This window comes from Spea bombifrons, chromosome 9, assembly GCF_027358695.1.
Source record: "Spea bombifrons isolate aSpeBom1 chromosome 9, aSpeBom1.2.pri, whole genome shotgun sequence".
Classification (NCBI taxonomy): domain Eukaryota; kingdom Metazoa; phylum Chordata; class Amphibia; order Anura; family Pelobatidae; genus Spea; species Spea bombifrons.
Genome location: NC_071095.1, coordinates 32,862,325 through 32,890,204, shown reverse-complemented (window position 1 = coordinate 32,890,204; position 27,880 = coordinate 32,862,325). Strand labels below are relative to the sequence as shown.

Genomic DNA, 27,880 nt, shown 5'->3' with positions numbered 1-27,880 from the left:
CGTCTTCTAATCGGGGTCGTCTTCTAATCAGACCTCAAATAGAGGTCTGATTATGAGACTAAGATCCAGATCCCCCGCACCGCTGCAGGGGACCTGGATCCTCCTGTCCCCCCCCCATTTAACACCCCCCACACACACACTTACCAGTGCTTCCTGCTGTATTGCCGGGGCAGCAGGTTGACGTCTACACGATCCGCGTAGACAACGTCCACTGCAGCCGGAAGGAGGTGTGGCTAGCAGCGGAGGTTGTCTGCGTCCGTCGCGCAGACCTTCCCCGACTGTCAGAGATCAGAGTTCCCCGCGCCGGTGCCGCACTGGTGCGGGGAACTCTGATCTCTGACAGCCGGGGAAGGTATGCGCGAGTGGCATATAGGGAGATATAAGGCATTTCAGGAGGCAGAGTGGCGTTAAGGGGGCATTTAATAGAGCACTCTGCCTCCTGGAATGCCTTATACCTCCCTATATGCCACTCTGCCCCATAATATGCATTTTAACCCCCTAAATGCCAGAATGGGATATAGGGGTATAAGGCATTTCTGGAGGCAGAGTGGCACATAGGGGGTCAAAAGGCATACCATGGGGCACAGTGGCATATAGAGGGTTAAAAGGCATATCATGGGCCACAGTGCCATATTGGTGTGGCAAGCCTGGGGTCAGATGTGCGTAACTTGGGGGCAGGTTGGAAAATACAAGGGGAAATAAAAACAAAAAAAATATTTTTCTCAATCATAGCTTTTATTAAAAAAAATAGTTTACATGAATTAACATTTACCGGTAAAACTTTTTTCCTTTTAGGGTCGTCTTATATTCAGGCTTTTTCTTTTTTTTCCTAAGTTAATATTCAGATGTTGGGGGGTCGTCTTATCATCAGGGTCGTCTTATAATCGAGCAAATACGGTACTTCTAAACAGGAAAATTACCCTTACCTTTCTATGTGGGCCGCAAATATAATGGGAACACTAGAGTTTGATTTTTTGTTTCTACTTTTTCACATTTCTTGCACATATCAGGATAATTATCAGGACTTCCTTTGTCTTACACACATATCACATGGGTTTTGGGGCAACTTTTAATTGTTTTTGGTGTCTTCCCCTTCGCTGGGTTTTGGGGTTTTTCTAAATGACTTTTTTGTTACTCTCATTTGTTACTCTCATATGCTGTGTTTTGAGGTATTTTATAAATGTTGCTTTTGGTGTCTTTCCTTCCCCAAGTTTGCCACTAATTTTTAAAATGTGTTTTTAGTGTCTCAAAGCCAACTAGCATTCAAATAACTAACATAACAGCTTATTGTGCTAACACTATCCTGTTAGTGGATAGTTGTAGGTATAGTTAGTTAGATGTTAGGGCTTTATTATAGTACTGTATAATGTTAGTGATAGTGATTAGGTCATCGGCTATTGATAATAAGACTGATCAATGATTAGTGACCAAAAAGGTGACTAAGCATTTTATTAGGTTAAATATAAATTGTAAAGAGAAAACTGTATCGTTATCAGATCACTTGTAAGTGACAAGTTTAGGCCACTGACAACAGTGAGACTGTTCAGTAATCAGTGACCTAAAATATCACTGACATGTGATCAGGTAATAATAATGTATTGATTTTTTTTTTATTAATAATTTGCATGTGTATGTTTTTTATTATTATTACCTGAGATGACCCCTCATCCAGTGGTAAACCGGCGATTGTGCGTTGAGCCTGTAGAATCACTCCATTCAAAGGCCTGGGGGTCTTTGGATGGGTTTGCTGGTCTCCCCAGACAACTGGGCAGACAGAAGCAGCAGTCCCCCCGCTATCTCAATGATCGTGGTGATGTGGGGGCAGTTTTTAGGTATGACATACCAAGTACATCACAGATCCTACAAGCCTACTTTGGCATGACGTACCTGGTACGTTACTGGATATGAAGGGTTTTATCCAGGATACAGAGGATAGTCCACCTCAAACATTTGCAATTTCAAATGAATGCACTTTGAACAAAGATCTTAACCATGATAAAGCATTTATATTACGCTACCATATTTTAGAATAACCTGTATAGGCAGCGTATGTAAGAAATCTTTGACACCTCCAGGGACCATTGACATCAACTGGGCAGCTTTTACATCACACTGTAAGTAATTACTAATCAAGTGTCCAGTTTTATGGATTTGATTTTGTCTGCTCCTGCACCTCATTTTATTTATTTGTAAAATGCCTAAATAGAGACATAATTTATCTTGGAAGATTGCACTTTTTTTCTTTTAAACTTTATTCAAAGAGGACAAGGCATATTTAGAGTATACAATACAGGTGAGCCAAATCAAGGTGATTGCACTTATTTTATGTTATCAGCCAATAAAAAGGTATTTTTTGTTTTCTGAACGAACACAGACATGTATTTGTATTGCCCTTAAATATATACATGTCTCCCTTGTCCATATTAAAGTTTATAAAAAGCAGATTAGATTGGACCTACTACTCATAATACACATTAACAATATTTTGCATAGAACATTTTGAAGAATTGCTAAGTGATGCTATCCCACAAATTGCTTTCCTCCCTGTGAATTTGAGATGGGGTCTATGACCGTTAGGGTAAAATGATTGCCCCCTCATCCCCTGCATAATGTGTACGGGATTAGGGTGGGTACTTTGGTTGTATGTTTTGTATGTTTTGCCAACTCTCGGAACATTGCTGCTGAAAACTCGCCTCAACTGCTCTCTGGAAAATTGATACACATACATATTGCAATATTTAACTTGTGTCCGAAACAGAAAATTGGAAATTAAAAAACAAAAAATCCCCTAAACAAAACAAGTATATTTTGTAATTTTCAGACTGATTTTATAGCAATTATATTTGAACTGCTTTTGTACAGGTGAATATTTCTGGGAGCTTAGTCACGGTAAACTTCCCCTGATTCCTAAGAAGAGAAACCCCAAGTTGATTTCTTCAAAGTGGAAAGAACTTCCATCTTCCATTGACGCAGCCATTAGAATGCAAAACCCAACTGCAAGCCAAGATGGGAAGATATTCTTCTTTAAGGTATAGTTTATCTAGAAATGCTAGTTGACCATGGAGCTTCTAAGCAGGTGGAATATATTGTGATGAAATTTGTGTCATTATCCATAAACATTCTCCATAAGCATAAATATCTAAAGTATTACTTAAATGTATCTACTGATATTGTAGACACCATCCTTGTAGTGCTACCACCAATCTTAGAAATACATAAAACATAATTTTTTAATGAAAATAGATAAAAAAAGCAAATCATACTAATATAGAAAACAAATCATACTTTCACAATCCTGCTTACATTTTCTCCTATACTGTAAGTGCCACAGCTAAACAATGACCCAACTTATGTTCGGCAACATCTCCTGATTACAGTCATACCCAGCATTCATATTTGTTTCAGAGGGCCACATGTATACTAGGATATTTAATGTTAATGAACTAAAAAAATATATATATATATATATATAGTTTAGTTGATCTTGCCATATGATCTAGACCCCCTGCTCTTGAAACTCTTCCTAAGGCTAGATTTCCACTTTTTTTTGCTAAAAACGCCCATAAAAACGCCAATAGCGCCACCTGGCGTTTTTTTAGTGAAAAACGGCTGCAGCCAGATGTTAGCTGTTCTTCAATAGGAAATCGCACAATGCCATATCCACTTGGCGTTTTTCTGTTTGGCGTTTTTTCTGCTTTTTTGGGCTCTGTGGCAGTTTTTCAAAATCGCAGCATGTTGACACTCTGGCGTTTTTTGCAAGGAAATCTTGGCGTTTTTCTCCAATAGAAGTCTATGGGAGAGAAAAAACGCCATGAAAAAGCCATGTGGGTTTATTGCCTTGGCGTTTTTTCCACAGTTACAATGCAGAGGATGGACCCAGTATCTGTGTGTCCTACGAGAAATAGGCTGAAAACAAACAGTTTCACACAAAACAAAGTCCTGGACTGGTTCATATTGAATTTTACACCATTACAAACAAACAAACCAACTGGATCCTGCGTGCCAAAAGCAACAGCAAACAATTTGCACCATCATTTGGGGCCAATCTTCCTAGAGGAGCAGACATTCGAAATAAAGCATGCCTTACAAACCACAGAAAAGAGACAAAAGGGTCTACCAAGTAAATGACATCAGGAGAGGGCAGATACTTGCCATTTATCCTAATCCCTTTTAGCTGGGTGAAACTTCTAACTTGTAAAGGCTGGAAAACTGCCTAAGGTCAAAAAAAGCAATTTCCACAGAAAGGCTAAAACGCCAGAAAAAACTGCAGAAAAAACGCCAAAACGCAGGTAAATGCAGTGGCAGTTTTCTTGGCAGTTTTCCTGGCGTTTTTCATCAAGAAAAAAACGCCGGACAAAAACCCAAGTGGAAACCTAGCCTAAGTCAGTAATGAAGCTTTCTGGCAGTGAGTATACCACATGGGTGTAGGCAAACAAAGGACCTGGCAGACAGAGAAACAAACAAATGCATTGGAGGTGTCAGGACTCGGGTGATCAGGTCGGGTAGGAGCCCATGTGCAGGGGATACTTGGGGTTGAGAATGTAACCCACGGTGCATGATTATGCAAACAAAGACACCACAAGCAGAAATCCAGGTAATGCAGTGTATTTTATGTAACAGGACCAGCAAATAAGGGTAATACAGTCAAAGCAAGAAACCGGATGTATGGCAAAATAAATACCGGTAATAAGTCTTTTGGCAGGGAGCCCGCTTGGAAGGGCACGAAAGGCACACAGCCCGCTTGGAAGGACACAAAGCAGTGAACCAGGAACAGTACAGGTGCAGAGCCACAGCAGGAAGGTCCATAGACAAATACAAAGGCCCTGACTGAAGGGCAGGGCAGGTTCATAAAGGCAGGGTAATCCAGATAACAAGGCCCAGCTGGATGTATGGACTAGGGCTCAACCCAGGTAACAAGGCACACCTGATCCCAGTAATTGAGTTCTGAGTGCTCCAGAGGGCGGCCACTAGTGGTAGCAGAGTTCTATACAACAGGTATGAAAAAGCGATGGTTCAGGCAGTGAAAAGGTGGTTCCTGACAGGAGGAGAGGGTTCTTCAGACTCCCATGCATTTGCAAAAGGCGATGTGCATATGATGGCTAGAGTGTCCCTTTAACATGCTAGAGGCAAGAAAGCCCTTTACATGTTATAGGCTGCTACTTTTGATTATTAAACTCTCCACCAAATGTGGAGGATGTGCATGACGTAGGACGTACGTACGCGTCGTTCTCTGGAGCCCTGCCTCTGTTTGTTGCTCGATGACAACACTACCTCCGGATGCTTGTCCTCGGTATTGACCGTGCTGCTGCTGGTGGTGTTGTTGTTGTTGTTGTTGAGGGTGGGGGGAGTGTCGGAGAATTTCCGAGTACTTCTATACCTTGGGGTTCCAAATTTATATAGATATCTTTATCGAGCGGCTCAAGATAAATCAGACACAGCCAGACATGTATGTATATTAAGATCTCTGTTTATTACGGCACATTATGGATGTATTTATATGCTTATCACAAAGACCAGAAATAACGCCCTATTCTAATCCAGTCATTTCACATAAAATAACAGTATGCCCATATTTATCAAATGTAAGGGAGAAGAAGGTGGGCAACTGATACTTGCTGATGCTTCCAAAATAACCTTGCACCTGGTTTCAGCCGAAACCCGTTTTATCTGGAACACCAGGGTCCTGCAGATTTGGGAGAACCATGTGCTTGAGCATGTGTTTAAAATGGCTCCAAAGAACAGACCAGAGATTGGGATAAGGAGTGGAGAAAGGAAAAAAACAGAAAATTGGAATTCAAGGAGCTAAACAAAGATACTGAACCAACAGAGTTCTCAGAGGTGGAATTAGAAGCTACAGGTAATGATGCAGATACAAACTTGGACTATTCAAAAGATTCTCTCTAGGTGAAGAGTCACAAGAATGCTCTACAAAATTGGCAAAGTTAAAGTGAATATAAACTTAATCACGAAAAAATTGGAGGGTTTGACAAATAGGGTCCTGGGGATGGAGCACAATTTAGCCCATCTTGAAACCTGTTACAAGACATTGGAACATGACTTACCTATGTGCCTATAAGATCAACGATCTCCAACTAAAGATGGATGATATGGAAAATAGACAAAGGAGAAATAATTAGGCTAATAGGTATCCAAGAAAGGTCTGAAGGTAACAAGGTAGAGGAATGTTGTTGAAAGATTGTTGCAGTCCTCTCTTGGCCTAAATTTGTCAAGTGCGCGCATCGGGGATTATAATAATGGTGGGAGCGCTAATGAGGTTGGGATTCCTCTTGAGACTAGTAGTGTATATAAAAATGGCAGGGATTATATTAAATATACTATATATGTATATATATATATATATATATATATATATGTATATATATATATATATATATATATAATATTTATATAAAATGTAATAAACATAAAAAATATGTAACATTTTACATAATTGGTTGTACATATAAATATCATATACGGCTTCTTCAGAGGTATGAAACAATTGTAAATAGATAAATCCTGCCAAAACAAATGGAATAAAATCACTTTGTGGTTTAAAAGAAAGACAGAGTTGGTTCTAAAATTGAACCAAAACATCTGCTTTTTTTTGTATTTTAAACAGTAATAATGGATCAAATTTAATAACAATAATGGTGGCCTGTCTTTTCTTAATGAAGTAAATAAATACAAAATTTGCAATACATACATATGAAAAGCTTTTTTGGTTACATTCAATGTATGTAGGAGACATTGTGTCAGAGGAAGAGATACAAACAAACAACCCCATATGTGAGTGCAACTCCCTTATTTTAAATCCTCACAGTGTTATCTTTTAATCGAGGATTTTTTTATTTTTATTACTACCTAAACGATATGGTTTACAATAGATATAACTCTTTAAATGTTAGCTAATAGTGTGATCTTTCTACTATATCGTGGCTCAGTTGACTCATGTCAGGGGTTGGTTGACAAATAATGAAACACTTTCCTCTCTTTGAGAAAGCTATCTTACTAAAGGACTATGACCTGGACACTGTAATCCATACCTCAACAATTTTTTTTTTTCTCAAAACTACACAGATAACTTTTTTAAAGGGCGGTGCCTTTTTAACATTGCCCAACCATCTTATGTTAGCCCAATTTGGGGAAATACAAATCTGAAAGATTATTTATTAGCACTGATGCAGTCAGCTTCTGGAAAACACGGGATGTCCAATATATGGGAGATATTATAAGAGAATGTAAGATCTTTTGTCTCGAAGAAATTTTACATAAAGATTTGCAAGGGGGCCTGACAACATTTAGATATCTTCAGCTTCAAAATATCATAAAGGCACAATGGAAAGATAATATAGTATGTGCAACAAACTTGGAATGTTTGTTGCAATCAACAGCGGCTAAGAGGCTTATGGCTAAAAGATATGCTGAGATACCAAATATGAGAGGGCTAGAGAAACTTGAATGCCACTTGAAATAAGTGGATTGGTGATGTCGGTGAAATTACCAATTTAGAATGGGCTATGGTGTTGATTATGATGAAGAAAGTATTCGTCTCTGAATCTCATAGACTGACTCAATTTTATATAATTCATAGAGCATATATGACACCAAGTGAATTGTTTAAAGCAAAGTTAAAATTGTGTGATATCTGCTCCACTGTCTTTTAAAAGTATTCAATTGGATCAATATGATATGGGAATCTCCCAGAATATCTGAATTTTGGATTAAGGTCTTGAAAATTATTATTATTATTATTATTATTATTATTATCTTTTATTTATATAGCGCCAACAGTTTACGCATTGGTTAATACAATACATATATTCAAGGGGTATGACAAGACAAGAATTGACAGAGTCCTGCTTGCAAGCTTACAATCTTGAGGGAATGGGGTGACAAACATGAGGCACAAAGAAATTACTGCGTCATGTGTTGATTAAGCTTTATTTGTTGATCCCAAATGGTGTATTCTGGGTTTTGTTGACAAGAAAAGTCATCCAGATAAAAAGGTCTCTACTTTAGTCTCTACATTATATTTTTACGCCTATTTACTAAGAAGTTAACTTGGATCACCAGACTCAATTAAGGTCACATGTCCTTACATGCAAGGGCATGAGAGTGCCTGCCACTGAAAATTTTGAGGACATGAAACGTCAATGTGAAATTGATTGTCCTCGTCTGTAACTCGCACAATTACACTCTTCACTTTCAAATATATATATTTTTTAAATTAAAATGTTTCCTAAAATGAAAAAGGAGTCCTGGGGCTGACAATTCCCATAGGGCTTTTTATATTATTTAACCCCCAAAATCTTCACTAACAAGTGTACTTAACTTGTTCCTGCACTTCATCCACATAAGCCAATGATGTGGTATGCTGTGTTGGGACTTATGAAAACTCTTGTCCACAGGTCTTAGATATTTGGAGAAAATGAAGGAATTTTGACAAACGCAAATGCCTATTCATATACTGTATGATCTTTAGTGAGGGTGGTATCTATGCTTGCTTACCTTCTTCTTACATATACAGCATACTGTATGTCCATATTACTGGGGTGTACATTAATAGTAAAATGTTTCCTTATTATTTGATTTCTTTCCCTTTTTTTAACTGTATATGTGCTGATATAAAAGAAAGCAATTATTGTATTGACATAGTGCTTCAGCCCTGATTGTGCCTGCAAAGGTTACAATGACAGGATTGTTTTAAAATTAACCTATATGTAAAAAAAAATTTCTGAACAGGGTAAAAATTACTGGAAGTATGAAAATGATCAGATGGAGCATGGATACCCAAAGTTAATCAAGGAAGGATTCCCAGGTGTTCCAAACAACATAGATGCTGCATTCACTCAACCTGCCATTATTGCCAAGGGAGGAAAAGTCATCAGAGAGGAGCGAATATTCTTCATCAAAGGTTAGGAAAACTGTCTAATTCATATTTTTTTTAGTAGGTAACATACCCATGATTTGTAAACTGAAGAATATATCCCTTTACATTTTGACCAGGTCCTGTTACATATCCCCTGTGTTTCAGTCCATAAGGAGTAGAGTTACCTTGCCAGGGAAATTTGATCCATTACCAGTGTAAGACAAACCCAGTTATTTGTCCTCGCTTTGGGAGTGGTCATTGTGTGTGTGTGTGTGTGTGTGTGTATCTATATATCTATATATATATATATATATATATATATATATACGTGGGACATCCGAAAAGTTCCCTCCGTTTAATATTTTTGTTGGAAACGGTGAAGGCGTGAGGAGTAGTAATTGGTCGTGTCTTAGCGTGTCATGTGACTAGTTCTCTCTGGCAAGCCGGCTGCCCTTGCAGTTTAGTATAAGAGTTTTCACCCTGAGTCGAAGAGGTTGCAGGAAAGCGAATTGTAAATGTTGGATCTGCCTGTGCCCTGATTCATGACAGCCTTAAGTTCAGTAAAGTGTGTGCCAGATGGGTGCCTAAGCAGTCTTCCAGGTTGCAGAGACGGCTCGGACACGAGGAGGGTCAAATAAAAGGCTGGGCCTGTTTTTATTTTTCACAACAGACATAACAGAAAAATAAACAAATCAAAACAAAAGCCCTGCTCTTATGAGCACTAACTAAACTGCAGTTGGACAGCTTATCTGTTACCAACAAAACAAAATAGCAGAATACATGTGATAATAGCAGCACTCAGGAGCTTAGCTGCTCTCTCCCTCTCGCAGGGAGATAAATGATCTCTATCTGCTCTCAGATCAGGAGGCTATTTAACTGCCTCTCCCATTAATTAGTGGAAACAGGTGAGTACTATTGAGAGCATCCGTGAATCTCCGGCCTGGATTCCCACCTCCTGTTCTTCGACTGCCACCCACCCCAGGGACCCAAAATACACAATTAACAGACATCCAGTAATTCCAGACATCTCCCTGTAAAAGACTACTGAGGGTAACCACCCTGCAAAATATAAGGGGATATATACACTCCTTCCATTATTATCCCCTGCTTTCTGTCACAAATATATATATATATATATATATATATATACATACATACACACACACACACACACTCACTGGCCACTTTATAAGGTATACCTGCTCAATTGCTTGTTAACACAAATAGTTAATCAGCCAATCACATGGCAGCAACTCAATGCATTTAGGCATGTGGACGTGGTCAAGACAACTTGCTGAAGTACAAACCGCGCATCACAATAGGGAGGAAAGGGGATTTAAATGACTTTGAACGTGGCATGGTTGTTGGTGCCAGATGGGCTGGTCTGAGTATTTCAGAAACTGCTGATCTACTGAGATTTTCACTCACAACCATCTCTAGGGTTTTGTTAGGGACCAGGAACCAGACGGACACAAAACGTAAAATGCAATCACATTTATTGTAATGACAATAGTGAACAAAGCCAAATCGTGATCCAAAAGCATATACCAAAAGACAAATACAGAGAACAGCGAAGTCAGAAACAAGCCAGTAATCAGGAGCCGGGAGGGACGTCAGAGAAAGCCAGGTCATACACAGGAATTCAGGAATACAGCGATAGCACTTGCAGCCGGAAACAACACAAGGGCAAGGAGGAAGTGAAGTTTAGCTGCTTAAATAGCCAAAAGGGGCTGGCTGTGGGCTGGACAATGGGCTGAGTGACAGGAGTGTAGCCATGGCAACCCAGCCAGGCTGTATAGCCTCCAGCAATGCAGCAGGAAAGCAGCTAGACCATAACAGGTTTACAGAGAATGGGCCAAAAAAGAGAAAATATCCAGGGAGCGGCAGTTGTGTGGCCATAAATGCCTTGTTGATGTCAGAGGTCAGAATGAGCAGGCTGGTTCGAGATGACAGAAAGGCAACAGTAACTCAAATGGCCACCCGTTACAACACGTCAAATCTTGAAGCTGATGGGCTACAGCAGCAGAAGACCACACCGGTTGCCACTCCTGTCAGCTAAGAACAGGAAACTGAGGCTACAATTCGCACAGGCTGACCAAAATTGCACAATGAAAGACTAAAAGAACGTTGCCTGGTCTGATGAGTCTCGATTTTCAGATGGCGGGTTCAAACTTTGGCATAAACAACATTTATTGGGGGGTATTTTCTTGGCACACTTTGAGCCCCTTAGTACCAATTTAGCATTGTTTAAATGTGACAGCCTATCTGAGTATTGTTGCTGACCATGTCCATCCCTTTATGACCATGGTGCATTATCCTACGTCCAGCAGGATAATGCACCATGTCACAAAGCTCATATCATCTCAAACCGGTTTCTTGAACATGACAATGAGTTCACTGTACTCCAATGGCATCCATAGTCACCAGATCTCAATCCAATAGAGCACCTTTGGGATGTGGTGGAACGGGAGATTTTCATAATGGATGTGCAGCTGACCAACCTGCAGGAACAGCGTGATGCCATCATGTCCATATGGACCAAAATCTCTGAGAAATGTTTCCAGCACCTTGTAGAAAGTATGCCACAAAGAATGAAGGCAGTTCTGAAGGCAAAAGGGGGTCCAACACGGTACTAGCAAAGTATACCTAATAAAGTGGCCAGTGAGTATATATACCCTACTGTATATACACACATATACTGCCCGTATACATGCCTGCCCATACACATCTACACTGCTCGTACACACACACATATCCACTACCCTTACGCATGCATGCCTATATAAACAGATTATAATTATTATTGTTATAATGCCACATATGCAAGAATGAAGGCAGTTCTGAAGGCAAAAGTGGGTCCCGGTACTATCAAGGTGTAAGTAATAAAGTAGCCAACTACTGTGTACTACTAAAATATATATATATATATATATATTTGCCACAGCACTCAGATTGCACCCACAGGATTTGCCCCGCACCCAGATTGCACCCACAGTGGTCTCCTCTCAGAGTTTCCGGTTTCCTCTTGATCCTCCGCTTTCTCATTATCTCTTCTTCCTCTTTATCTCTCCTTTCTATCTCTTCCCTTTCTCTTTATCTCTCTTTTCTTCCCTTCCTCTGAATCACTACCCCTGTTTGTCTTTACTTCACTTTGTTCTCTTTATCATCCCACCTTTCTTTATCTATCATCCTCTTTCTTTCTCCTCTTTTTATTTTTCCTCTCTTTTTCTTTTCTTTCTCTTTACTACATTTTTTTTTTACCCGACCTTTTTCTATCTCTCCTCTTTCTGTATATCTCCCCAACTCTCTTCTCCTTTTTTCTCTCCCCCTTTTCTTTGATCCCATTTTCTCATTATATCTCCCCTTTTTATTTATTTTATCTCTTCCATATCTCTTTATCCCTCCTCTCATTTCACTGTATCTCTCTCTTTTCTCCCTATATTCCCCACTTCTCATTATTATGATGTACCTGCGATAAGTCTCCACTGTACCTGAGATAAGTTGTAGTCACTAAGAAAGATACCAAAATATCCTTCAAGAGCTCAGACATGACTCCCAGCTCCTTTTATCCATTCCTGGGTTCCCAATTCCAGATGTGCCTGTGCTATTGGTAGTCGATAGACCATGCCATCTGCTACCCAGACGTTCATTGCTGGGTGTGGGACAAGCAGCATTGTGAGACAAGGGTGAATATGGCGCTGGAGTGTCTCTGCCCTGTGACCATTAAGATTTATCACTTGGTAGTTGTGTCCATGATTATTTCTTTGCCGTGATGGTCTAGGTTGTCAGATTCTACAGCGGACCATTCAATATGGGCAGCCTAGACAGGCTGTTCAGGGTGGAAGAGGACATAATCATTGTGACAGTGAACATGTGTAGTTCCTGGACAGTAAGAAAAAGGAGCTGGACTAGACTGGCCATCAGGACAATGGTTTGGAATATGCCCCCACTGACTGAATACCGAACACTCACCACCCAGGATGTCTGGGCATGATGGAAAAAAGGTTGTTAGCAGGTATAGTGGGGTAACATATTTGTGTAGCCGACACTTAAGGGGACTGAGTTTTCTTGGGGCAGGGTGGAGTCTGTTTGGATTATAGTATTTTACCCAATCTCTCATAAAGGGACTTATCTCATGGTACAGGTGATCTAAGGGGACTAGAAGGGAACATTGTTCAAAGGAGGTTGTCTGGCTTCTGTCATTCGCTGGGTAAGCTTACCAACCAGTATGGCAACGCTTACTCCTGGTTGTGTATGAGGTAAAATTTGTACTGGCTCTCAATTTCCTGTACAAAGCCATCAACATCCCTAGTGAAGTTGTCAAAGGCTTTAAATGACTTGTGGGTCACTCAGAATGACCTGACTGAATAGTGGCTCCCCTCAGATGTTAATCTTTCATTGGAGGCTTGTGACGGAACCCCCATCACTGGGGCCACTGGAGAGGGCTGAGATCCAGCCTCCCTACTAAAGATGCAAAATATTTTTTACTGTGGAACAAACAAGAACGAAGACAAAAAAACAGAAAACTTGAGCGTGCAAGATTATGCTGCAATTACAGCTGCAAGTCTTTTGAGGTACGTCTCTATAACCTTGGCACATCTAGCCACTTGGATTTTTGCCCATTCTTCAAGGCAAAACTGTTCCAGCTCCCTCAAGTTGGATGGGATCTGCTGGTGTACATCAATCTTTAAGCCATTCCAAGACATTTTAATGTTTAACCCCTTAACGTCTACTGATGGGCCAGGCACGTCATACAAAAACAGTTAGGTAACAACCAATGACGTGCCTGGCATGTCATTTCATTTAACAAGCTTAGAAAGTGACCTACAATCACTTTCTTCGCTTAAACAGTGTTGCTGTAATACCTCGCTGTCAAGGCATTCAGCAACACCGAGATATGTCTGGCCCCTCCTCTGGGCGTCAACATCGGCGGACGCCCGTTTTAAAAGAGTTTACGGGGCGATCAATGCATTTCAAAAACCAAGGGGCGTCTAATTTTAAATGAAAGGTTTGATGGGGTAAACTTGGAGTGACCGGGTTCAAAAATAGGGCATAGGCAAAGACTGACCAAAATAGGAACGAAAAGCTCACTTCCCAAATGTGGCCTTTTAGCCCCCAAACACCAGACAAACCCATGCATTGGTATCACTGTAATAAAAATATGTTGCTGAACACATGAAGATTACTACCACAAATTTTGACAAAGGCTGGTGGTAAAATAAGTGCATTGAAAAGGGTTAAAATACTGCCATTTGAAATACCCTGGGGTGTCTAGTTTTCAATAATATATGGTTTTATGGGGTAGACTGAATTAGCCGGCTTCAAAGATGGACCATTTAGGACATGGGGGCAGTAGGACCAGATGTTAAAGTTCCAAGCTACAAAATGCGCACTTCCCAAATGTGGCATTTTACGTCCTTCCCTTCATGCTGGAAGCTGTTACATCAGATCGGACAGCTGAAAGCCGGCGATGCTGGCTTCTGCTATCAGGGGGGACAAGAAGAGCAAGAAGGGCAGGACGTACCTATACGTCCATAGGGAATTCTTGGGATGCGTTTTTTAGACATACTGGTACGTCCATAGGGGACTGAAGGGGTTAAATAAACTCTCTTCCTTTATCTTGTTGACTCCCTTTAAGTATTTAAACGTTTCTATCATATACCCCCGTCACGTCTTTCTTCCAGGCTATATATGTTAAGATCCTTTAACCTGTCCTGGTAAGGTTTATCCTGTAATCCATGAACCATTTTAGTAGCCCTTGTCTGAAGTTTTTTCAACATATCTATATCCTTTTGGAGATACGGTCTCCAGTACTGTACACAATACTCCAAGTGAGGTCTCACCAGTGATCTGTATAACGGCATGAGCACTTCCCTCTTTCTACTGCTAATACCTCTCACTATACAACCAAGAATTCTGCTAGCAATACCTGCTGCTCTACTGCATTGTCTATCTACCTTTAAATCCTCAGAAATAATTACCCCTAAATCCCTTTCCTCGCACGTTGAGATTAGGACAGTATCAAATATGCTATACTCTGCCCTTGGGTTTTTATGCCCTAGATGCATTACTTTGCATTTATCCACATTAAATGCCAGTGACCACAGCTCAGACCATGTTTCCAGTTAACCTAAATCATTTGCCATTTGGCTTCTCCCTCCAGGAACATCAACCCTGTTGCAAATTTTTGTGTCGTCAGCAAATAGACATACCTTTCCATCAAGACCATCTGCAATATCACTAATAACAATATTAAAGAGAATGGGTCCAAGTACAGATCCATGAGGTACCCCACTGGTAACAAGACCTTGCTCTGAATATACACCATTGACTACAACCCTCTGTCTGTCACTCAGCCACTCCCTAATCCATTCAACAACATTGGGATCTAAACTCAGAGATTGCAGTTTATTTATGTCTTCTATGTGACACAGTGTCAAAGACCTTACTGAAATCCAGGTACGCAATGTCTACTGCACCACCTTGATCAATTACTTTAGTCACCCAATCAAAAAATCAATAAGATTCGTTTGGCATGATCTTTCTGAGGTAAACCCATGTTGTTTTTTATTTTGAAACCCATGTGACTGCAGATGTTCAACAATCCTATCCTTTAACATAGTTTCCATTAATTTCTCCACTACAGATGTAAGAATAACTGGACTGTAGTTGCCCGACTCCTCCCTACTGCCTTTTATGTGAATGGGCACAACATCCGCTAATTTCCAATCCCCTGGGATGACTCCCGTTACCAATGATTCATTAAATAAATCAGTTAACGGCTTTGCTAGTACACCAGCAAGCTCTCTTAATAACTTCAGTTGTCTGAGGTAAAGACAAGTAAGTCAGGCCCCATCGACTGATTTGTCTTTACCTCAGACAACCGAAGTAGAACCTCTGCCTCGATAAACTCACATATTTCAAATGACTCTTTTTTCCTAACCGAGGTCCCATTCCCTCATTTTCATTTGTAAAAACTGAACACAAATATTCATTGAGGCTAGACCTTTATCCTCTTCTACACACATTCCTTATTTTGTTTTTAATCTAACTAATCCTTGTTTTACTTTCCTTTTCTCATTTATATATCTAAAAATGTTTTAACTCCCTTTTTTACTGACAGGGCAATTCTCTCTTCTGCATGTGATTTGGCAGCTCTTATAACTTTCTTTGCTTCTTTCTGCCTAATTTTATAGATCTGTCTATTTTCCTCACTTTGGGTATTTTTGTATCTACTAAAGGCTAACTTCTTGTCTTTTATGATTTTGGCCACTTCTGTGGAGTACCACAGTGGTTTCTTTAATTTTTACTCTTACTGACCAGCCTAATACAATTTTCTGTTATATTCAATAATACATATTTTAAATAATCCCATTTTTCCTGGACTCCATTTAAATTGCCTCAGTCTGATAATGACTCCTCTACACATATTCTAAGTCAAAAACTTTTGTTTTTGTGTGGTGTGACTCAGTCACTGTTTGTATGTTAAACCACACAGACTGATGATCACTAGATCCCAAACTTTCACCTACATAAATATCCATTAACAAATCTCCATTTGTGAACACTAAATCCAATATGGCCTCCTTACAAGTTGGTTCCTCAACTACTTATTTTAAAGATAATCCCAGTAGGGAGTTTAGAATATCTGCACTTTGGGCACAACCAGCTACATTGGTTTTCCAGTTCACATCAGGAAAATTAAAGTCACCCATGATTATAACATCCCCTTTCACTGTCATTTTAGCTATTTCCTCCACTAGTAGATTATCTAGTTCTTCTACTGCCCTGGGGGTCTATAAATCACACCTACACGAGTTACTTTACTTTTGCCAAATTTTACTGTAACCCAAACTGACTCTATGTTCTCCTCACCAACTTGTGTTAAGTTAGATTTTGTTATTTTTCACATATAGGGCCACTCCTCCCCCTTTCTTGCCCTTTCTGTCTTTTCTATATAAAGTACCCCGGTACTGATATGTCCCAGTAATTTTTCTCATTATACCATGTCTCAGTAAAAGCCACTATATCAACATTCTTAGTTGCCACTACTGTTACAAGTACATGGATCTTATTCCCTAAACTTGCAGCATGCTTACACCTGTTTGGTGGGCCTCGTATTATACATTTGTATTATTTGAGCCTGAGACTAGCTTAGCGCACCGTAATTTTTTCTTTTCACTATGATAACATCGTAAACACTGTAAATATAATTATGAGATAATAAAACGGCATTGAATCCTGTTGATTTAAAACACAAAGTACATAATATAATCAAGTCTGAAGTGAAAATCCTGTCATATTTTTTATGTTTTAACGTGGAGAAACTGCAGAATTTAAAGGTTTGAAATAAAATTTGCGGAATGTAGATACTCGAGACCAATCAGCCACCTGACCCATCTAGCCAACATAGGAGTAGAAACAGGGTGAAAAGGTTTAGCATAGGACAGCAAAAGCTGTGAACAAGACACAGAGCGAAGAGGAGCCGTGGCGGATAAGTACGTGCGAAGACATCGATCAGTACAAATCTTATCTGTTAACTCTGGATAAGAAACAGAAGAAGAAAAGGTTTTGGTCCTTCTTTGTATTTTAAACTCCACATCTTCTGCAGAGAAAATTATGGCATTAGCTTCCATAGCTCTGACATCCGAAACTGTGAAAAGAAAGTAAGCATAAAAGTAGAGTAAGCTTGGCAGACAACTGTTTCAAAGACAAATTGTCATTATCGGGCCAATTACAAAGAAATTTAAGCACTATAGTCACATCCCAAAATGAATCATACCGGGAAGTAGGGGGCCTGCGTAAACAGGAGTGTCCTTGCAGATGGGACCTTTCCTTATTCGAACATGACCACTGGAAACAGCGGAACGAAAAACATTGATGGATCGATAAGACTTCCCAGACGAAAAAAGTTCTGTTAGAAAATTCAATAGATGACTTACAGGGGCCGAATGGGGATCAATCTGTTGTCCCACGCACCAAGAGGACCATACTCCCCATGCTGCCCTATAAGATTTATGGGTACCAGGTGCCCAAGAATCTCTGAGCAAATCTCTAGCGTCCTAGGATATGTTACAGACTGAAGGAGATCCCCCGATATTGTCGAGACAATTAAAGATAGATGACCTTCTAGTATAAGTGGGTGATGTTGACCCTCTGATTCTATTAGGAGAGAGAGGGAAATACAGGGAGTGCCAGAGGATCCTGGAACGTTAATTCGAGCAACGCTGGAAATCATGGCTGAGCACACCATAGAGGAGTCACCAGAGTTAAGGTCATCTGTGAGTCGAAGAGGTGTTGAATGACTCCAGGAATCATGTTGAAAGGAGGAAAGACATAAGCTCCAGACATCGGCCACTCTTGGAGAAATGCATCTGTTGCCAGCGATCCGGAAGCCAACTGAAGAATTCCGGGATCTGGTAATTCGTCTGGGATGCAAAAAGAGCCAAGGTCAATGGACCTCTGCATCTGTGTAATTGTTGGAACACTTGTCTGTTTAGTCTCCAATCGCTGGCGTCCCTCCAATGTCTGAAGACCAATCCACCAGTTGGTTTTCCACTTCCGGACCATACTCTGCTTGAAGAGAGATGTTTCGCTGTAGGCAGAACTGATAAATTTCCTTCGTTAGTTCTATAAGGGGTTTGGATCTTGTTTCTCTGAGACAGTTGATGTACCGGACCACCAAGATGTTTTCCATCCATAAAAGGAGGCAATAATCTGAATGCTTTTTTGCTGAACTGCGGAAAGCAAATGAGCCTGCAATGAGTTCCAGGCAATTGATATGGAGATAATGTTCCTCCCCAGACCACCTGCCTCCCGTGGATTCCGTAAGTGAAGCTCCTCCCCAACCTATCATGCTTGCATCTTATTCGAGGATGAAGTCCGGTTGAGACCCGAAAATGGCTCGACCGTTCCATGCTTGCATGTGAAGAAGCCACCAGTGGAGTTCTTGTCAAACCTCGTCTGTAAATCGAAGTGGTTGGAAGACACCATAAATAGCTGGCCTTGAGACGCTGAAGAGCCCAATAATAAAGAGGGCCTGGGAAAATTACCTGAATAGAGGAGGATAGAAGCCCCACCATTCTTGTTATTCTTCTCAGGGGAAAAGACTGCAGCTGAATCAAAGAACAAATCTCCTTCTTGTTAGCCACCATTTTTGAGGGCGAAAGCCGTAGAATAGTATCCTCTCTTTCATCGGTCTGGACATATTGTGCACATCCACACTCTAATAAATAAACTACATCAGAGCGATGAAAGAGAGGATACTAGAGCATCTAGGGAATATCAGGAATGAGAACATCAAACACAGTGTCCTTAGACACTGCAACTCATGCCCAAGTTTTTCAGTTGAAACCTTAAAGATTATTGGTATAGACTGGGTCCGCCCCAATTGGAGAGGGGGCAGTACAATAGAGAATCTATCAAAGCGTGAAACCGAATGGATCTTTAAGTTAAGAACATTCAAGAAAGGGGGCCTAAATATGGAATTAGATATTCTAACGTACATGTAAAAGTGATTAAATACATAGAGGCACCTCTGAGGGAATATATATGCTGGGTGTTTCAACTAACGGACCCATGGGTTACATCAAACTATAACTTCCACTTTCATCCATTTTACTCTATACATTTAGACAAAATTCATACACTATACATAATAATATACATAAACACAGTGCATACAGACAGTAACAAAAATAGAAGATAATAAAAACCAAACTACTATTAAGGATATATAAAAAGCTTTATTGAAGATATTGAAAACTCAAATTTTTTTAATAGTAATCATTTGGGGGGGTATAAAAACCTATGAAGAGTATAAAACTACATTATTCTCTATACTCCCATTCGTCCTCTCACTGGGAATTTTAGTCCTCTTCAATCTTTCCACAATGTATTAACTGGCTGTCCTGTCGAGCCTTCTTCCACTTCATTGGGTGTTTACCACATGGAGCTATTCAAATCCACACCCGTTCTGTAATACACCGTAGGTATCATTAGCATATCATTAGTATATCATGATGACCGTCATTATTCTGTAACACAATTCTAAAAATCATCAATAGATTGTGAGTTCCGCTTCCCCCCCTCATTGGGGTAAAACAGGGGAAGTAATACAAGGGACCTCCTCATTGAAGTAATACACGGGACCTCCTAACCCTCCTTTACACGGTGATCGGCAATGTTTTTTTCTAACCTCTTTGTTTCTTTATATGTCCGGCGGGGTATACATCTCTGTACCATCTATATACAGGGCATATCCTGTCCGTAATATTAGCACATCTTGGCCTCCTGTTTTGCATTCATAATATTTTTATCTGCATATGACACACTTACCTTGGAGCCCCACGATGAAGAAGAAGATGACCACGGACCATCGAGATAACAAGCGATGACATCGGACGAGTTGACGTCAGACGCACGGACGTCGAGAAATCAAGATGGCGCCGCGCACTAATAAAAGGATCACGAACACAGATAGAAGATACTCCTGATTCATTCGCCACATTCGAGCGAAACGCGTTGAGAAAGAGCTCATTTTACTCATACAGACTTTTATTATTTTTAAGATATTTGTATAAAGTAATAGTACCTCTGTTTGAGTACTATTTGTTTATTTTATTTACCTATTGGGCCATGTGCCCGGAAAAAATTTCATTTTTACATACACTTTTTTGGTGTATCATTACCTAACACATATCAACACCGGCTGAAGACCAAGTGGGATTCCGAGATATTGGAAGAAACAGAGGAGGAACATCATTAAAAGGCATCCAGGATTTACAGGTACTACACATTTTCATTAACTGTAAGTGTGCATTCATCCTGGCGTGTCCCAGCATATAACAATACTATACCATTGTGTTTTTGTATGTTCTATGGTTCCTCCCACATATACCTCACACACGGACCCTGAAGTGTTGATTGACATAAGGCTTGACCAATACATATACACTGTGAGTGCATAAGTAAACTCATTGTCAGACCACCTGTGTTTAATACTACACCATTATTTCTCTCTTTTGACTTATTTCCATTTTGAACCGGCATACACGAGCGCCCCCTAGTGGATTTTCTATATTTTCCAACACCAGGAGAGTGTTGTTACGGGCTACAGCTGGGTATCCGGCAAACAAGAGAAAGGAAAGTACAGATTTTACCTCCAAATACCTTTTTACACTGGTTTTCAATATTTCCTTTTCCGTTACCATGACTTTGCCGGGGATTTGCAGATATAGACTATGTTCCGGGGGGCCCATTCTGTGGCCCGTGGATGCCCCATATTGGAGGGCTCAAATAAAACCTCCCCTGACTGATCGAGCACTGCAGCATCAGCTAATGAAGTCTGTGCTGTCGGTGTAGCCAAGGAGGTGCTCACCCACCATAGACTCACGGATGAAACGTGAGTGATTGTCCCTGGACGAAGCCAGGATAACTGACTGTTGAGAGTCATCTGAGGAGGTAGCATGCCACTCATCTAGTAGTGTAAGGACACCCTCATCATGGTCATCATGGGGTGGTGCGGAGACCAACCGTTTTGGGCATTTGGCCGGAGCCTTACCCTTGCCCGCAGCGACTAAATCCAGAGATAAAAACAGGTTGCAAACACAGGGGACATACAGGGGTTCACCCTGTAATATAGACCAGTACTGAACTGGTTAATACCCAAGAAAACAATTTATAGAGTGATAAATAACAGGGTCAAAATGCTGTGATAGACAACCGCAAATCAGCTAAAGCACCTGAAACTGCGTAGTGAAGTTACCGTGTGGTATCAAGCAAAAAACAAAATGGCGGCGAACTCTCGCGAGAGTTCTGCTGTCTAAAATGACGACCGCAACAGCAAATTTAATCAGAAGCGGAGAGAGGTGAAGAACGCCTGCCACAGGTTGAAGAGAGACAACGAATACACCAAAAGAGACGGAGACTGGACAGGGAAACGGAACGGATGGTAGTAGCCAGGATAAACGTAAGTACAATGGCAAAATAAAAGGCAACTAAACAACGGATAGTAAAATAAAAACCAAAATAAAATGGAAGCCATAAAGGAACGGCAAAATGATAAGGGAATCCATAAGGTACAAAACCATAAATAACCACAATGAAAAAGAAAATAAACAATAAGGGGTTAAAATATATTTTTTAAAAAAACCAAATATATAGGTAATGAGATCAATAAAAAATAGAAACAATTAGATTATATGAAAATAATCAGGTAATAATGGTAATATGAAATAGAGCTGACCTTGACCACTTGGTGAGCGGCAAAGAAAGAGGAGGAAGGAGGGACTGTATTCTGCTATATTCATTCACCTTTGTTTTGATTGGTTCAATGTATTTTCTATTTTCATTCTTTGCTGCTATGGTGAGAGTAAAGGAAGATAAAGCAAATATGAGCCTCCTGTCTTGCCATAAAATTAACAGTGCAAAATGGTGAAACGCCTTCCATGTAAACTAATATAAAATACCTTAGGGGTTAATCTGATACTAGTAAGAGAAAAATTATATGACTTCCTCTAAAAAAGAATTCTGTGCATTTGTGGTATAGGTGATTGGGAACCTGGGGACTACTTGGCACTTCCTTGCTGTAAGGAGTCTTCCTTGCAGAGTTGCTTTCCAGGTGCTGTGCTCCAAAATACTTGTGTGAAACAAATCCAGTTAAATGTCCTCTTACCAGGACTGTCCATCTGAATTTTTATTTTCTTACTAGGTTGGTACTGTTTCATGAAATTGTAGAGTGGGAGTGTCAAGCTCCTTTGTAACATTACTCCATTATCCCTGGATACCCTATTGACGCAGACTTAGGGGGTTGTGGTCTATGACTACTCTCGGCTAAGGAGGTAATGCTGGAACCTCTTGAGAGCCCATACCAGTACCAAGCACTGATCAGCACCAAGACATGATCAGTCTATAATTTTAATGGTAGGTTTATTTGAACAGTGAGAGACAGAATAACAACAAAAAAATCCAGAATAACGCATGTCAAATAAGTTATGAATTGATTGGCACTTTACTCAGTGAAATAAGTATTTGACCCCTTTGTGGGAACAGTTTGGTGAAAGTCCTTCTCTATTCCAGCATGACTGTGCCCCAGTGCACAAAGCAAGGTCCATAAAGACATGGAACTGAGATTGAGAGCCAGGCTTTCTTGCCCAGCATTAGTTCCTCAAAAATGATCTACTGGATTCATGGCCAAAAATCCCCACAGAAACACTCTAAAATCTTGTGGAAAGCCTTCCCAGAAGAGTGGAAGCTGTTACAGTTGCAAAAGGGGGGGGCAACTACATATTAATGTCTATGTATTTTATGTATGTATATATGTATATATTTGTATATATATATATAAAATATATATGCACATATATATGTATATAGTGTCTCAGAATGTGTTTATTTTTTTATTATTCACTTTTGTGCTGTAAAAATCCTCTTTGTTGACTTATTCATTTTATGTGCTGTTTATGCCCAACTGAATTTGTTTAATTTAAAATGGTTACTAATATACAAGTCTCTTTTAGGAAAAAATGTCATCCTGTACAATCCAATCACCGGGAACAGCACCAGTCCTCAATCATTGCAAGATACCTGGTTGGGGGTTAAATTACCCATCACTGCAGCTCTCAGCTTAAAAAATGAGATGTTCCTCATTGGAAAAAAGACATTTCAGAAGATCCTTCTGCTGACATATGTCCAGGATCATGTGTTTGGCAACATACATCAAGCAAAAAGCCTTGGCCAGCTTATTGCCTGTGAATCTACAAAACCTTAGCGCAGAAAAGAACAATAAAATATGTTATTAGAAATTACCTGGATTACATAAAACATACTAGGATACAAAGAAATATGTACAATTATACATGATTGCATGGTGACTAATTGTGAAGTTAATAGACAATGTCTGGTAATATGTTTTTTTCTGGGTGCTTTCTACACTCTATATCACAATTAGGAATAAAGTTATAAATAAACAATTATTCCAGTTGATACAGTATACAAAATCATTGGACCTGAAAGAAAGGTATGATTCTACGAGTTTGATAAATCATCTTATCAGGTTTATAGAAACTGGAATTCAAATACACCATAAGTTAAACCTTATTTAGCTTTCTCGGTAACATACTTATAGAGAATAAAAATATATTGCAGATAGAAACAAATCATATGTAAAAAATTGTCTGTATATACACAGTTTTTGCCATCATTAAATTCATTTTTCAAATTACCCAAAGCATGTTTGTCTTCCAATGATTTTTTAACTACTTTTTTAAATTTAATTTAAAACTAAATGACTGTTCAACCTCAGCAAAGAAGAGTTCATCTGCTCTTTAGCAAATAAATCTTAGTAGATATGTCATATTATATTTTCTCATAAATAGGTTAAATCACAGAACAGAAATTTTGCATTATGATTTCTCAAAAGTACTAAGTAATATAGAGATGCAATTTTCATACATTAAATGAAAATTTAAACAATAACTTTAAAAGTGCCACCTCAATTCTATGAATCCCAAGCGTCATGAATGTGTTAATTGTAAATTATGAACCAAATCATTTTACATGTATTGATTTTAAGTTGTAGTCTTGCACAACAATAACACTTCACGTTTAGGTAAAGAAAGCAACTTTTATTGAAAAGGAAGGCATGAACACACAAAAAGCAAAAGAACTGCAACAGAAACCTGAATAATCAAAACTATAAAACAAAAATCTAATTCTAAATGAATGATAATTGTTGTATGATCAAAGGGTTAAACAAGAACAATACATCTGAGCAAGTGCCCCTTATATTTGGTGGCTTTGGGAGCCTTAAATAAGTGGTCTAAATGCCCCATTGTCCTACTATCTGTAGGTGCAGAAACTTGCATGTCCCCAAGAACTAGTGAAAGCTGTTATGGCCTACCAACAGTAGGTTGGGAGGATTATATCAGTATCCGCCCGTTTTGCACCCAGGCTTGCCACTCTGCCCCCAGAAATGCCTTATACCCTCCTATATGCCACTGTGCCCCATGATATGCCTTTTAACCCCCTATATGCCCCTCTGCCCCATGATATGCCTTATACCCCTATATGCCCCTCTGGCATATAGGGGGTTAAAAGGCATATCATGGGGCAGAGGGGCATATAGGGGGTTAAAAGGCATTTCTGGAGATATATATATATATATATATATATATATATATATATATATATATATATATATATATATATGGCATATCATGGGACAGGGTGGCATATATGGGGTTAAAAGGCATTTCTGGAGATTATATATAGATTATATATAATTGCTAACAGCAATCACACTCCTATCAAGCCCAGACAGCCAGTACATGCTGGAACCTGGGGACGATAGGAGTGTGATTACAGCCTCTCTATGCCATTCTACCCTTATAATCGAGCAAATACAGTATGTTCTGACTCAATACAAAGGAAATAATACCAAAAGAAGGTAGAAATAACACAACAGGGACACATGTAATACATTTTGTAAATGCTACCACCTATTGATCAGGTTGCCTTCACATGCAACAATTAATACATAACAAGAATGCATTAAAGTTTGATTTATTGTGATGCCACCAACTTGGCTCAGGCAGTTATATCTTTCATGTTTGTAGGAAAAAAGATCAATTAAGATGCCTGCCAGGATCCCTTGCTCTCTAGGATACAATGCTATTCCTAATGTATCCATTGCTAGAAGCTTCAGTTTGTTAGAAGGAAATAGAGGACTGCATCGGAATGCGGGTACCGCGGGACCCATCAAAAAACTTGCGTGTGCGGGCGTTTTTTCGGGGTGTTGCGAGCAGGAGCAGGCGGTCAGACAATGTACCTGTGGTTCCCGGTAATCCCCCGCACTCCCGAAAGGCTGCCTTCGCGTTGCTCGCACACAGCATCTCTTCTCTTGTTCCACCCAGGAACCCAGCGGAGTCACGTAAATTTACATCACATGACTCTGCTCCGTTCCGGCGGGACAAGAGAAGAGACGCCGTGTGCAAGCAAAGCGAAGTCAGCCTTGCGGGAGTGTGTGGGAAATCTGCAGTTCAGGTAAGGGCGTGGGGGAATTTGTATGAACAAGTATGCATGATTGAGGGAATGAATGAGTATCTGTGAATGATTAGTATTTGTGAATGAGGGAATGAACGAGTAAATAAATGAGTGAATTAATGTTTGTGAGTGATGTTTGAGGGAGCAGTCAGGATTGGACACATATGTTGCTGGAACGGGCGGCAGTGGAACACACACATTGCGAGAGCGGGCGCTAATGGTCAGAAATTCAGCGGGATTAAGAAAACAGTCCTGTGCAGAGCTCTAGAAGGAAGCTAATGCAATTTCCTCAGCTATCAGATAAATACCACCAGACCATAGGGACCACTAAAAGTTTTGTTAACTGAGCCCCGGGAAATATGGCTGGGCTGGCTACAGCTGTGGAGTTGCCATCCTTTTTTTGTACTGGAGGTCAAGTGTGTTATCTCATCTTTTTACACTATCACCCAATTCCAGGGCCGGACTAGGAATGAAAAGCAGTCCTGGAAACATTTGGACACCAGTCCCATATATTTTATATTGGGGTGAAGCTATTGTACCCACACACACCCCTTATACATAAACTATTTGCAATCCAAATAACTATATATCATTCTTTTTTATCACATTATTTGTATTAAAATCCAAGAAAGTGTTAAAAGGCCCAAATAAATTACAGCGATTAGACATAATGGAATCAAAACATTTTCTGCTGCAAAAACTTTTAGATGAAAAAGTTCCAGTTCTGCCAATGTGTATGTAAAAGGTTCCCCTTAAGGGGAAATACTGTAAAAACCAAAGGGAATTGTCCTCTGTAAAGCATAATTAAATCAGTTTTTACAATTAAATTGGGTTTAACAGACTCTGAAGATCCCAACCACTATCCAAGTTTCTGTGACTGTACCTTTGTGATAAGATCTGCTTATTGAAATAGAGTAAATAACACAATACCTTTTAGTTTTCCTCTCACTGTCTGGCTTCAAATTCAGGAGGGAGTTTTATCTCAGGATAATTAAAAAAATTCCTACAGTAAGTGAAGTGCCAGGAAACAGATGGCCAATCACACACACCAGGACAGGCTCTGCCACACTGCCACACTGACACCTAAACACACAAACCAGGACAGGCTCTGCCACATTGACACCCAAACACACACTAGGGCAGGCTCTGCCACACCAACACCCAAACACACACACCAGGACGGGCTCTGCCACACCGTCATCAAAACACACAAACCAGGAAAGGCTCTGTCACACAGACACACACACCAAGACAGGCTCTGCCAAACCAACACCCAAACACACACACCAGGTCAGGCTCTGCCACACTGACACACCAGGACAGGATCTGCCACACTGACACCAGGACAGGCTCTGCCACACCGACATCCAAACACACACACACACACACCAGGAGAGGCTCTGACACATGGACATCCAAACACACACCAGGACAGGCTCTGTCACACCGACATCCAAACACACACACACACACCAGGACAGGCTCTGCAACACCGACACCTGAACACACACACCAGGAAAGGCTCTACCACATCGACACCCAAATACACTCACCAGGACAGGCTCTATCACACCGACATCCAAACACTCACACTAGGACAGGCTCTTCCACACCGACATCCAAACACACACACCAGGACAGGCTCTGACACATGGATGCCCAAACACACCAGGACAGGCTCTGCAACACAGATGCCAAAGCACACCAGGTCAGGCTCTGCCACACAGGCACCCACATCTGCACGGGCTAAGCTACAACAATAAAAAAAGTTTTTTCCACACTGCTTTGTCATTGACCCCCCTTTGTGTTTTTGCCCCTTGTGTATAGCCCCCAGCCAGCTATATGTGTACTTATGCCCCCAGCTTGTCCCTCACTTTAATATTGATTTATGTAATGGCCCCAGCTGACCCCCTTGTGTACTGCCAGCACAGATAAAATGCTGCCCTGCAGTATGGTGGATGTATA

General features: G+C 40.2%; 1 protein-coding gene across 1 annotated transcript in view; it reads left to right on the top strand.

The window, feature by feature from the left end:
- LOC128504696 (matrix metalloproteinase-18-like) overlaps nt 1–24,095 on the top strand; it is a 91,381-nt gene extending 67,286 nt beyond the window's left edge. Inside the window, exons 6-8 of the mRNA XM_053474865.1 lie at nt 2,863–3,029; nt 8,746–8,917; nt 23,392–24,095. Of these exons, the coding sequence (XP_053330840.1) occupies nt 2,863–3,029; nt 8,746–8,917; nt 23,392–23,642 (590 nt within the window). The 3' untranslated portion in view covers nt 23,643–24,095. The remainder of the gene's footprint in view (nt 1–2,862; nt 3,030–8,745; nt 8,918–23,391) is intronic.
- Nucleotides 24,096–27,880: the final 3,785 nt, after the last annotated feature.